At 40.8% G+C, this 15,025-nt stretch overlaps 1 protein-coding gene across 1 annotated transcript; it reads left to right on the top strand.

Annotated features, from left to right (window-relative positions):
• Positions 1 to 11,007: 11,007 nt before the first annotated feature.
• On the top strand, positions 11,008 to 12,090 carry LOC130216839 (olfactory receptor 2AG1). The gene has a single exon (XM_056448719.1). It carries the CDS (start codon positions 11,008 to 11,010, stop codon positions 12,088 to 12,090), a length of 1,083 nt encoding a protein of 360 aa, XP_056304694.1.
• The last annotated feature ends 2,935 nt before the right edge of the window (positions 12,091 to 15,025 follow it).

The following is a 15,025-nucleotide window of genomic DNA, read 5'->3' as shown; positions in this document are numbered from 1 at the left end:
GCCTGATTTGGAAGTTAACGAGCTCGCCGACAGATCAGGCTGTGATCAAGGAAAAATCTGCGGGTGCTCGGCACTCGGCAGTCTTTATGTGTGAACTACTGAACAACGCATCAAAGAGGCTTGCTGACGTGTCGCCGACAGAAATCCAATATCTAGCATGCTGAATATTCCAGAGCATTCAGCCTACTCAACCCCACGTGCGGTCAGATGTAGTGACGAGTTGCAGCCAATGAGATAGCATATCAGCCTGAGCTGAATGGCCGTGCGCTTAAGAGCTCAACAGAAACGTCTGTGATTGGCCAGAATGGGCATCAATGTACTTGCCTCATTCTGCGTTAACATGGACACGAGAGTATATTACGGATATTTATACGTTCTCATATAAGACGTCATATTGTCACGTCATATTTATATTCAAAGCTTCAATTGAGATATTAAAATTAAGCTTTGAATGTCTGTCATCATATTTTATGACACCATTACCCTAAAAATATTATCTTTTTTGGTAATACAGTGTCATGGATTGGTCAGGCTCTCACGACCCCCACTCACGAAGATCACCATCACCTGACTTCTAATGAGCACACAGCTGCATCACATTCACGAGCACCAGATAAAAGCACAGCACTCCAGTCGCTCATTGTCCGGGCTCGTCTCGACGAAAGCGGACAACTGAGCGACCACTCAGCGTAGTCATCCTCAGCCAAAACAACGATTTACTTACCTGTTCTCTTTGTATTCCTCCTAGTCTTCCTGGTCCTCCCGAATCGTCCTGTCTTCCAGTCCTTCCAAGTCTGTGTCATCCTCTGTCAGCTGTATCTGGTGTGTGCTGTCCATCCTCGTGTATTCCTGTTACCCAGCCACGGAGGAAAAGACCCCCAACATCATTCCTGATCCTCCTGGCTATCCTTCATGTGCTCCTTGTTGTCATTTAATAAACACCCTAACGTTTCCTTACCTCTGTCTCCTGTCCGCTGCATAACAGAAGCCCGGACCTATAACGACGACAACATGAGCACCCTCGATCACTTTCAAGAGCTGGTGGACCAGTTGAAGCGGATTCTACAGCCACCAGCTCCACTTTCCAACGCACCACCAGCACCGAGCACTTCCGCCTCCACAGTTTCTTCTTCGGCCCTTCCTTCCAGTCCCATGGCCCGACCAGCGCCCTACTCAGGCGGAGCGGGGGAGTGCAATGGTTTTCTGTTACAATGTTCCCTCATATTCGAAATGCAACCTTCTCTATATCCCACAGATAAGTCAAAGATCGCCTACATCGTATCACTACTCTCTGGACCTGCACTTAAATGGGCTGAGACGATCTGGAACCAAGCCGGGGCCGGTCATGAATTCCATCACTACCTTCACGGAGTATTTCAAAGAGGTGTTTGGACGTTCTGATGGGGAAGTAGCCGCTGGAGAGCAGCTGTATCATCTAAAGCAAGGTACTCTATCTACACAGGAATATGCTCTCCGGTTTCGCACTCTAGCAGCTGCAAGTGGATGGAATGAGAGATCGTTGTTGACCACGTACCGGCTCGGCTTGGAACCCACTCTCCGAATCCAGCTGGCCACATTAGATGATACAATGGGTCTGGAGAGATTCATCCAACATTCTCTTCCGATGTTCCGATCGTCTCCGTTCCTATCAACAGGACACCATCACCCCCTCGTCTGCACTCCTCCAATCGCCTGAGTCAACAGCCTCTCCAGAACCAGAACCCATGATAATAGAGTCTGGAAGACTGACATCAGCGGAACGACAGAGGAGGCTGACCCGGGGTCTGTGTCTATACTGCGGTGTCAGTGGTCACACCCGTATGGAGTGTCCCCTTCGTCCCATTCGGACTTCAGTGAGTGTATTCAGTACGAATATTGAACAATGTAAACCACTTACTACCACCGTACAAATAACTACTGCCTCTATTTCTCTCCTTGTCACAGCCCTCATCGACTCCGGGTCAGCAGGGAACTTCATCTCCCCAATCCCTCTGTCGTCAACTCCACCTCCGTACTGAGGCGTCCTCGCATATATACCAGATACAACCGATAACCCAGTGTACTCGATCTTCGACCCGTATCCATCGACAATGCGAAGACATCCTTCTTCAAGTGGGGCTGTTACATCAAGAGAGCTTCCCAGCTACCGCCGCATCGGCCATGGGACTGCGCGATCGACCTAGTTCCAGATGCCCAGTTGCCAAGAGGTAGGATCTACCCGCTCTCGCTTCCAGAGAATCAGGCAATGGAAGATTACATAAGGGAGGCTCTGAGTCAGGGGTACATACGTCACTCAAAATCACCAGCCGCCTCAAGCTTCTTCTTTGTGGCCAAGAAGGACGGAGGGCTGCGTCCATGCATCGACTACAGGGTCCTAAATAACGGTACAGTAAAATACCGATATCCCCTTCCTCTGGTACCAGCCGCTTTGGAACAGCTCCGAGAAGCTAAAGTCTTCACTAAATTGGACCTCCGCAGCGCGTATAATCTGATAAGAATACGTGAGGGGGACCAATGGAAGACAGCATTCGTGACCCCTACTGGCCACTATGAATATGAGGTCATGCCTTACGGTCTGGTCAACGCCCCCTCCGTATTCCAAAACTTCATTCATGAAGTCCTCCGGGAGTTTCTTCACCACTTTGTAATAGTGTACATAGATGACATCCTCATTTACTCCCGGAGTGAGGCCGAACATCGCCAACACGTTGCGGAGGTCCTACACACATTGAGAGAACATCACCTCTACCTCAAAGCGGAGAAATGCTCATTCCACCAGAAGTCGATTCATTTCTTGGGATACATCATTGATCAAACCGGTATACGTATGGATGGGAAGAAAATTGAGGCTGTTCTATCCTGGTCAGAACCCACTTCCATTAAGGAGCTCCAGAAGTTTCTTGGGTTTGCTAACTTTTATAGACGGTTTATCAAGGACTACAGCAGGATTACATCACCTCTCACTAATCTCCTCAAGGGTAAACCCAAAGGACTGGAGTGGACCAAAGAAGCAGCCGCAGCCTTCCGCCTTCTTAAGAAGGAGTTCACAAGGGCCCCACTCCTGACTCATCCTGACCCAAATCTTCCTTTCGTGGTGGAAGTGGACGCATCCACCACCGGCGTCGGGGCAGTATTATCTCAACATCATGATACACCGCCCCGACTGCATCCCTGTGCCTATTTCTCTCGGAAGTTGAGCCCGGCGGAGCAGAATTACAGCATAGGAGACAGGGAGCTGCTAGCAATCAAGCTAGCCTTGGAGGAGTGGCGTCACTGGTTGGAGGGAGCCAAACATCCGTTCCAGGTGATCACAGATCACAAAAACCTCCAATATATCAAAGAGGCCAAGAGACTATGTCCACGTCAAGCCAGATGGTCACTTTTCTTCTCACGTTTTGATTTCTCCATTTCCTATCGTCCAGGACCCAAGAATCTAAGAGCAGACGCTCTCTCTCGTTTACACGAGCATCACGATCATGAAGAACTCCCAACGAAGATTCTTCCCGAACACATCTCCATTTGTCCGATCACCTGGAACGCTCCTCCAGTCGTTGCCACTCCGGAAGCCCCTGCTCCGCCGGGATGCCCTCCTCATCGGCAGTTCATACCACCTGAACACCGGGTAGATCTGATCCACTCCTTACATACCTCGCTAGGCACTGGACATCCAGGGATCAACAATACTCTCTCGCTAGTATCCCAACGATTCTGGTGGCCAAACATGGCAAGGGATGTGAGGCAATATGTTCAGGGCTGTAAGGACTGTGCCCAATCCAAGAGCCCACGTCATCTACCCGCTGGAAAGCTCCATCCCTTGCCGATTCCGAACCGTCCCTGGTCACACCTAGGAGTGGACTTTATCACTGATCTCCCTTCGTCAGAAGGTAATACCTGTATTCTAGTCATAGTAGATAGATTCTCAAAGTTTGTCAAACTAATCCCTCTGAAAGGTCTTCCCACAGCCTTTGAAACAGCCGACAATATCTTTAATCAAGTCTTCAGGTCATTTGGTATTCCAGAAGATATTGTGTCGGACAGAGGTCCACAGTTCATCTCACGTCTATGGAAAGCCTTCTTCAAGCTCCTAGGTGTGGCCGTCAGCCTCTCTTCTGGATATCATCCCCAAACCAACGGGCAGACAGAGAGGAAGATTCAGGAGGTGGGACGGTTCCTGAGGACCTTCTGCAGTGGTCACCAGAGCTCCTGGAGCCAGTATTTGGGCTGGGCAGAATATGCCCAAAATTCACTGCGGCAACCCTCCACCGGACTCACGCCATTCCAGTGCGTCCTGGGCTTCCAACCACCGCCCTTTCCCTGGGATGGCGAACCATCTGATGTCCCCCGCAGTGGATCACTGGTTCCGGGAGAGCGAGAGAGTCTGGGACGAGGCTCATCAACATCTGCAGAGGGCAGTCCGTCGAAGCAAGGTAACCGCCGATAGAAGAAGGTCTGAAGAACCCAGATACACACCCGGACAAAAGGTGTGGCTATCCACCCGGGACATACGCATGCGACTGCCCTCTCGCAAGTTAAGTCCCCGATTTGTTGGTCCCTTCACCATCGTGGAACAGGTTAACCCCGTCACCTACAAACTACAATTACCCTCTCACTACCGTATTCACCCTACATTCCACGTATCACTCCTGAAACCCTATCACGATCCTGTTCTTCCCTCCACAGAGCCTGACCACGAAGAGGAACCCCCTCCTCCACTGCTCCTAGAAGAAGGAGCCGTCTACGCAGTGAAGGAGATCTTGCGTTCCCGACGTCGTGGTGGCCAGTTGGAGTACCTGGTGGACTGGGAAGGGTACGGCCCCGAAGAAAGGACATGGGTTCCCAGAGCTGATATTCTCGATCCTAGTCTCATGGTGGAGTTTCATGAGAGCCACCCTGAGTTCCCAGCGCCTAGAGGCAGAGGGAGACCACCACGGCGTCGGAGGTGTCGGCCCTCAGGAGCGGGCCCTGGGGAGGGGGGTACTGTCATGGATTGGTCAGGCTCTCACGACCCCCACTCACGAAGATCACCATCACCTGACTTCTAATGAGCACACAGCTGCATCACATTCACGAGCACCAGATAAAAGCACAGCACTCCAGTCGCTCATTGTCCGGGCTCGTCTCGACGAAAGCGGACAACTGAGCGACCACTCAGCGTAGTCATCCTCAGCCAAAACAAACGATTTACTTACCTGTTCTCTTTGTATTCCTCCTAGTCTTCCTGGTCCTCCCGAATCGTCCTGTCTTCCAGTCCTTCCAAGTCTGTGTCATCCTCTGTCAGCTGTATCTGGTGTGTGCTGTCCATCCTCGTGTATTCCTGTTACCCAGCCACGGAGGAAAAGACCCCAACATCATTCCTGATCCTCCTGGCTATCCTTCATGTGCTCCTTGTTGTCATTTAATAAACACCCTAACGTTTCCTTACCTCTGTCTCCTGTCCGCTGCATAACATACAGCCTATAAATATGTAGTTAAGATACTAGAACACACAAGGTCTGGGCCTCACTTTTATTTTCCCTTTCAAGCAGGAACTATTTCGCGGCACAGAATATGCTGTTTTGAAATATATTTCTGAAGTAAATTTATGTTTTTGCCATAAGAAAGTTATGTTTATGTTAGCAGGAAGTTGCTGGGCAAAAAATGCACGCATATTTAAAGTCACAGCGAAAAGAGCAGACATGCATGCAGTCATTTTGACTCATATGGTAATTAAAGGTAGTAATGCTTTGTTCTTTACTGTTTGTAATTTTAAAAAATAACAATGTTAGAAAGAAAAACACAGATATTTAGGAAATGTCAGTGTTATAAATATGTTAGTTTTATTTCAAAGAGTTATTAAATTACAAAAATTAAAAACTCTCTGTATCTATCCACTTGAAACTTGCAGATGAGCAATTGATCCGCTGAGCTGAATGGCGCTGTTTTTAAATGCTCCCTTGAAAGCTTGAAATGCTGTCAGTGATGTAATTAGCACACAAGCAGACAATAGTGTTCAGCTTTTTCTGACGACTCTTTTCTCAACATTTCATTGGCTATGGTTTGGTAGCTTGATTGAGCTGTTGGCGAACAAGTTGTTGTCAGATCATGTAGTGTGTAGTTTTGTGGATCATTTATGTAGTTTCACGTAGTGTGAACACCCCAGCGATTATTAGACACAAAATCAAGTCATGTAGTGTAAACGGCACAGCGATCTGCCGATGTTTAAAGTCATGTAGTGTGAACTAGGCTTAATCTGCTCTGGAGCAGGTTATATTCAGAGAGTAAGTTGTTATGGCTACTTAACATACGCCAAAAGTTACCTCTGTTTTTGGAACCAAAAGCTGAGGTTATCCACTTACCTACTCTTAAACTAACCCGGGTATGTCACATAACCTGCTTTCCGGAATACCCCCCAGGTTACATTGTAACCCCGTGTCCTAACAACACGCTAGATTTGCAGTGACAAGCTATTTGGCTGTTTGCATTAGACGAAACACGACAGAAATGTAAACACAGCCATTCAGAAGCACAGAATATGCACTCACTCATGAAATAGTAAGGTTTATAATCTAATGAATACGTATTAAACCTCTTTAACATTATTAAATGTACATGCTGAATTACTGATATGTGTTGGTTTTGAGTCACAGTTCTAAAGTTCAATTTCAAACAGCTTATTTTTATTTTCAAGATCTGAGGTGGACTATCTGCTGCTGCTTTCAGTGTTATTGCAATAAATGTCATGTAAAATGGCATTCAAACTCACATTATTAGCATTTAACTATTACCATTTATTGAATTATTATTACTATTATTACCATTTATTGAATTAAGCACATAAGGTGTATCTGAGGTGATCATTGTCATAGTTTTCTGTTGTTCAGCTGCAAGAAATAGAAGTCGTTTCTAAAATATCAATTCGAGGTGTTGATTAAAACAAAAACGTCTTTTATTATGGACAATATTCCTTTTATCGCGTGCCGTTGCTTTTATATAGAACACGATTAATATCAGCCTTCAGGTTCATCGTTAGACTTGCTCCTGTTGATCCTCAATCTGTCAACCTGCGCTTGCGTTTGTTTTGATCCAGGAATGTAATACCTAGTTCAACCACTGGGTGTCAAACTTACGTGCTGCATCTTTAATTATTTACAGTAAGTAGCTCTTGCCAGCTCTAGATACATAAATCTAGCTCAAGATATATTCTATACCATGCAAAAGTAGCAGTTCTTTGCAATATGTATAAATAATAATTAGATGCTTTTTATACATAAATTGGCAAGGTACATACTATTTGTAATTCAGTATTGTTCATTAACAGGATGCAATAACATAGACTGTTTATGATTATGTAGATTAAAAGTACTTTTATCGTTATCAAACACACATTATGCTATTTCACTTTTAGAACATTTACTTTGTTTTTATGGAAAATAAATACTACCATAATTGTAATGAGTTGGTCTGGCAACAAAGGTGAGAATCCAAATGTAGCTCTATTAAGAATGGTCAGGCAGGAAAAGGTTGAAACAGGGACAGACAGGAGCATGATATTAATCCAGAGAGAAATCGTATAAACAGGCAAATGGTCAGGACATGCAGCAAAACAACATGAATAAAACAAAGGTCAAAAACAGATAAACAAGACAAGGATAACACTTCAGTAATGCTCACTTACAGATCACAAGACTCAGCAAAATGTGTGTGAGTGAGGTGTATTTATAGTCCTGGTAATCAGTCTTCACAAGCTTCAGCTGTGTGTTTGCAATCAAGGGGATCTGGGCCAGGTGTGTAAGTGATCTCCAGTAGCCTGCAAGAGCAACTCTGCTGGTGATCATAACAGATTCATTCATTCATTTTCCTTTGGCTTAGTCCCTTATTTATCAGGGATCACCACAGTGGAATGAACCGACATATGTTCTTCGAGCCGCAACCCGATACTGGGAAACACCCATACACTATCGCATTCACACATGCACTCATACACTACGGCCAATTTTGTTTATTGAATTCACTTACAACACATGTCTTTAGACTGTGGGGGAAACGGGAGCACTGAGGGGAAACCCACACAAACACGGGAAGAACATGCAAACTCCACAAAGAAATGCCAACTGGCTCATGCTGTGATCCAACTCTGAATTTGCTGAAGAAAACCTTCTCCTGACCAGGTTAGGTTCATAGTCCAGGTTAGGTTCATTAAAACGAGCATGAGAATGGAATGAATGGATATGAAATTGAAACCCCAGAGTTTCAGGTTAACATACTCAGTTTTCATTTAACCTGCTTTCTGAAACAAACCCCTGGTCAGGAGCAGGGTTTCTTCAGTAAGCCTTCTTTCCCTCTCCTCTCCCTTTTTAAAGTGCAAGATATGTTTTAATACTTCATTCTTTCATGCACACTGCATAAATGCTTTTCTTATTAAGTATTTTAACGTATTTCAAGTAGAAGTCTTTAAAAAAACCATTAAATTAAGATGTAAATTCTACATAAGAAAATTATATAAGCCAGATATAGCAGAATGTCAACGACTGGGTACAAATTTCCATGGTCAAATTTAATTCTAGGTTAAATTCAGCATAACATGATCAGCAACGAGAACTTATAATACGATTGAATGATTTGAGTTCAGTTTTTTCCAGTGGTTGCTCTTCTCACTTTTTTTTCTCATCTATGTCATATTACATTAAAATAGATTTTCAATAAAAATGAAGTAAATTTTTAAAAGTAGAATTCCCCAATGAGTGCTTGTTAAAGTCTATAAGATTGTTCTTTTAATAAATATAATCATAAACACTCCATGCTACTGCATTGTGTTAATGTACAATACTGAGGTGCAAACAATATGCATCTGTATAAACAGCATCTAATTATTTACACTAGTAAATGAGATATATGCAGTATATGAGGACAAAATACAGTTGAAGGCAAATTATTAGCCCTCCTGTGAAATTTGAATTCTTTTTCACATATTTTCCAAGTGATATTTATTAGAGCAGTAATTGTCATGGTATTTCATATAATGTTGTTTTTTTCTTGTGGGCAAGTCTTATTTGAGTTTAACTAATAAAAGCAGTATGGCTGAAAGGGCATCCTCTGCATAAAAAGCATGTGCCAGAGTAATTGGCGGTTTATTCCTCTGTGACAACCATTAATAAATCAGAGATTAAGCCGAAAGAAAGTCAATGAGTAATAAATGCAGCTCAAATAAAAAATAATAAAAATAAGATCAATATTAAGAACTTTTTCCCCTAATTGCCAGTATTTCACCATTAAAGAAAACCTAGCAGGAACAGTTTTAAGACACAGACACATATATATACATACATTGTAAATATATATATATATATATATATATATATATATATATATATATATATATATATATATATATATATATATATAGTCCCAACACAAATTGATTAAGTTAACACTTTTATAAATTTATGTGGATTGAACATAAAAAATTAAGTTGTCCCAATGAAATCTCAAGAATTGTGTTGTTTCAGCTCATATTAAATAAGTAGTTTGAATGAGCAAAAAAAAAATATTTTTTTAAATGTAGTACATTCAACAAATATTTTTGCTTCAAATCATCTAAATCGCATCGTCAGCGCATTCAGAAATAACAGTTTGTTTGCAAAAGCCGCTAAACGCCACTTGCCTTTGACAGCAAAAGCCGCTATATCCCGAGAACCAATCAGAAGATGCGAATCGAATGTTTTCAATGTAGCAGCGTGCTGATACACCGGCTTTATGAGGAGAGTGTTTTAATCCGATTCAGATTCAGATAAAATAGTGACGAAAAAGAGACAAAGACTGTGAGAATGGTGAGGATGAATGAATGACAGCTTCTAAAAGTATCTGAGAGACATCCCCTTTTTGCCCAGTGTGCCCTAATGTAAGCTATTTTTTAAAAGATAAACACAACGTATAAAACTTTACATTATTTGCATTACTTTATAATACCTTTACATCTGATATGCTTTTTATATTAAGCTTTTTATATTAATGGACAATGCACAGATATTGATGTTTCACAATGTTTTTACACTACATTATTTGAATCTAAGAGGTTTAGTGTATAATGTTTACATTGCTCTACTTACATTAAATCTAAATCCCAAATATCAGAAATGACAACAGATTAAGATTTAATTAATGTTAATTTAAACGTTATTGATTAATGCACTTACTTGACAGATTTCATCAATTCATTTTTTCTTTTGCTTAGTCCCTGGTTTATTAGGGGTTACCACAGAGGAATGAACCGCCACTTGTTTGACAGATTTGTATATTTTTAATTCTATTTTTATGTTTAGTAAAATAATTTCTAACTGCATCTTTAGTGATTTTCAACTAATTACACTGTCTTGTCTCAATAGGTGGATTTAGAGGTTTTTGCTAAAAAAAGCACAAGTGGATTTAGCTGGTTTTGACGCAAAAGAAAATTTACCTCGTTAAAAAAACCAAAGAATTGTCTAAAAAAAAGTTATTTTATTTACTAGCTAATAACCTTAGCATTTCCTAAAAAATGAAACTCCTGAACCTAATCAGAGGAACCGGATAGAAAATGATCATTTGCAAAAAAAAAAAAAAGAGGTCTGATGGATTTAGAGGGTTTTGCATCTGAACTCATCATATATATATATATATATATATATATATATATATATATATATATATATATATATATATATATATATATATATATGGGTTAAAAATGGGTTTGAACGTGTTACAAATATTTATTAAAACACATGTACAGTCATATGATTTAAATATATTTATTTTTGTCCATATGAAAAAAAAACGCGTTAAGCATTAAGGCACCACTGTCCACTTTTTCCCAAGGGCTATCTCTCTTTGAATGAAATCAAGCCCCACCTCCATTTAAGCCACTCGCCTCACCTGTAAGCATCTGTTCTGGTCTGGAAACACATCTCATGCAAGCGCAACAAATGCGAACATCAGCCACAGTGTCGCCAAAATCCCGCTTTCCTGGTCATACACGCACTCGTTCTCGTCCAGATGCGTTTCACGCGCACTTTACCATTCTACATACTATGGACTGTAGGCTGCACCTGTCCATCTCCAAATCCGGATGCCCTCAACATCACTTCAAACTTCCTCCAGCCGCATGACCCGGGACGCTGCCTCTTCAGATCTATCCTGCCCTCGGACACAACTGTGCAGGCGCTGCTGTGCGTCTTCATACTGATGACCATCATCTCCCTCGTGATCAACGGGTGCACACTGTTCAGCATCGGCAGTTCTGAAGACTTATCCTGGCAGCCGCGCTTTGCTCTGCTGAAGAGCCTCATAGTCAGTGATGTTCTCCTCATCGTCACCCAGGGTCCAACACTGACATACTGCCTGCTCCAGAAGACCACGCTGCCCTATGGTTTTTGGTGCGTCTTTCAGTTCTTCATCAACACGGTTTGCGTATTCTGCACTGTGCTTACCATCACCTGCATGGCGCTGGAGCGCTACGTGTACGTGTGCCAGGCTATATATTACATCAGCATACTAACCAGAAAGCGACTTTACTTCATAGTTGGTTTGACGTGGTGTACGTCGGTGTTCTTGTCCAGCACGATCACAGTTTTACTCAGCTTGGGCCACAAAAGCGCACTTCTGGACAAACCTATAGCCGGACTGCTTTGTGAGCCGGACACTTTGGAGGCCCACCTGGGCTTTCCTCGGGCTGCTGCGTTGTTTCGAAAGGTTGTTGGGCTTGTTGTGACTCTGCTTTGCATTTTTTCCTACTCGTTCTCGTACGTTTGCATGTATCAGAAGGCGCAAAACGCCGTTCAGCCTTTCCATCAGGTCAACAACAGGGCGCGCACGACCGTGATGTTTTACTGCTCCATGCTGCTGGTTCAGATGCTCCCCATCTTTCTGAAGATCGCCTCAGATGCTGTATATGAGCTCGAAGGCAACATGGCCATGTATCCTGGAAGCTGGCGCTCGACCGGGACGCTCCACATTATGTTGCTGGTGATGCTTCAGTTTCCCCCCTGTATTAATCCACTCATTTACGGGCTGCGCAACAAGGAGGTGCGGGCGGCTCTGCCCAGGCTGCTGTTCTGGAGAAGGGAGAACCGACACTAAGTTTACATTATGAACTTTTCAAGGTTTAGTCGCCTGGAAATATTCAAAAAAAAGAAAAAAAAAGAAAAAAAGATGAATGTCTGGCTTTCAAGGTTCAGAGAAAAACGCATTCAAGAAGATTGCGCAGTTTGATGCAAAATTCTATGAAAGCAAAATTCCGACATTTTAACATTTTAATGTGTCATTGTTTAGAACAGGTTTGTTTTTATATAATTTCAAAAACCATGTTAGGTAATTAATGAAAGAATTGGAGAACAAGATGAGATATTTTAGTGTCCATATCAGAATAATAAATGTACGGAGGGGGGGGGGGGGGGGTTGTCTTATAAAAAGCATAATGAATGCTAGTAAAGTGTCTAATAAGAAAGTTTTCAAAATATTTGAGAAAGAATTTTCTATTGTTAGTCATTGGACACTAGAAATAAAGAATTGCAGGTACTTTAATCTACCCTTTATGACAAAATGTCATTATTTCAAGAGATACATTTATGTAAAAATGCAGCCCGTTATCCTGACCTTACTGTGTTATATAAAAGAGCAAGTGCTAATTATATTTTTAAATGATTAAAAGGTCTAGCTGGCAAAAACCTAGTGGTTTAAAAGAATATGAAAGCAATTAATTGGTATGCTTGTACTGTAGACTTTGATCCTTGAGCAGACTTTCATGTCATCAAATCATTCTTTTCCTGACAAGACATACACAGAATGACAACTCTGTGGGTACTTACAGTGGCAGTGAGAGCTTAATGTGCTGCAATTTAAAAAAAAAAGGAATGCAACTACATGTGCTGCAAATCATTTTTAAAAAATGTGCTGCATTTTCCCACAACGCAAACAATTTACGAAAACGTGCAGCATTTTCTCACAACACTTTCAAATAGCTCGGAACACAACGAAAATGTTTCAAGAGGACCCTAAAACGTGACAGACCTGGCTATTTAGTTTATGGTTATTTACGCTAATAAAATACAAATGACAAGGGAATCAGGATGTTAAAATAAACAAACAAAAAAAAATCACCTTTCAAAGATCACCTACAACTTTACTGAGCAAGAGTCGCAGTGCAGCGGCGTTCGTCACATTCTTGGGTCGCCTTGAAACATTTCCATTGTGTTCAGAGGTTTTTGCAAGTGTTGTGAGCAAATGCAGCTGTTTTCGTAAATTGTTTGTGTTGTGAAAAAATGCAGCACGTTTTATTAATTTGTTTGCATTGTGAAGATTTGCGTGTGCTGTCAATTGGATGAAGATCCTTTTCTTAACTTACTGGAATTTTTTTGGAATTGCACGTGCTTTCTTAAATTGCAGCACGTTAAGCTCTCTCGGCCACCGTAGGGACTGGTGTAAATCGTAGTAAAAAATGTATGATAGCATTATTTTTGAATTATTCACAGCAAAAAATGTTTTATCATTCTTGAAACTCCATTTTCGACTGATATTAAAGTAATTAATACACTTCGTATCGTAAACAGTCTGTGCACAGGAGTTCTGTAACAATCCTCTTTTCATTTTTTAATTAAAACCTCTAAAAATTGTGGATAAAACAGACTAAAACGCAGTAAATTTATACATATACAAGCTTATATTTTTTAATTAAGAAAGTTACTGATCAGGGTTTAACAGATTGAATTTCAAAGATTTTTTACATGACTATAACACAATATTATTCATTGTATGACATGTAATGCAATTGTGATCACACTCTTACTAAATACCTCTTAATAAAAAATATAAAAGAACATCACACTGACACTTTTTAAGGATTGCCTCTCAGGAATGCAGGTATAAATAGGCATAGTAAAAAGTAAGTGAAAGTGAAAGTTACTTTTCTGTGTGTTACCCTATGAGGTGTAGGGCTGAAAATTGTGGCAATGACTGATATTTCACAAATGAATATATATAATGGGACAAAAGATGTTTACATACTGTATATTGTACATGAACAGATGAATGAGTTAATCATGTTGATTACAATTGGAATTACAATTATTTATATAAATGTATTTATTTTCAATTGATCTGTTTATGCATTAATTTATTTATTGTGACTTTCTTTCAGTTCAGTGTTAAAATCTGTTTACAGTATGTAGGTGTGCGGGTCAATAAAAAATGTAAAGTTGTAAAAATGTGAAATTACAAGGAAGTAATTTGTTATACAGTAAATATATAGATCACAGAGGCTTTATATAATGTGTAGAATTGTTATATATGTGTCTGTGTTTTACAAGAATCTATTAGTTATTTGTGATATGTAAAATGTATTTTGATTTATTAAACTAAGCACATTTTGTCTAAATTTAACAACTACAATTTTGTATTTTTGTACATTTTGTAATCATGTTTTCAGACAATGTTTATATTCACTCTTAGCCAACACAATACTAAAGTTTTAACTACAGAAGAGTAAAAAAAAAAAGTATTTGGTGGAGGAGAGGAAGGTGGGGATGACTTTCATTCACTTTGCTGGAAATCACGTACCCTCAACCCTTATTCAATCACAACAAAAGTTGAATGATGAAGTAAGAAGCTTTGTATTTTGAATGATGTATCTGTGATGTATACTGATATATTTGATAATATAAGCGACTGATATTGTTGTTATATACCTGTTATGAAAGATTATGCAAAAAAACTGCTCATGCAAATGTCTCCATATGAATGTCCATTACCTTCATTTGCGGTGTTAATAAACATTTGGAAATAATGACTGCACAAAAGCACAGACATCTCGTCTCTATTGACTTCTGTGATAATAGGCTACTTATAACTCTCCATGCAGACTCTCTTTCACCACCCAGAGGTTTTTACTTATATTTGGTGTCAAGGCAACGTGTAACTCAATAGGCTCTTAAACAGATGCAGGCCTATTCATGAGTTAATTTATCAAATGAGAATGAGAAAAGATGGAGAAAAGAGAGAAAGACAAATGGGAATGAAA

This window comes from Danio aesculapii, chromosome 23 (assembly GCF_903798145.1).
Source record: "Danio aesculapii chromosome 23, fDanAes4.1, whole genome shotgun sequence".
Classification (NCBI taxonomy): domain Eukaryota; kingdom Metazoa; phylum Chordata; class Actinopteri; order Cypriniformes; family Danionidae; genus Danio; species Danio aesculapii.
Note: the sequence above shows the minus strand (reverse complement) of the source record. Positions and strands in the feature narration are given on the sequence as shown.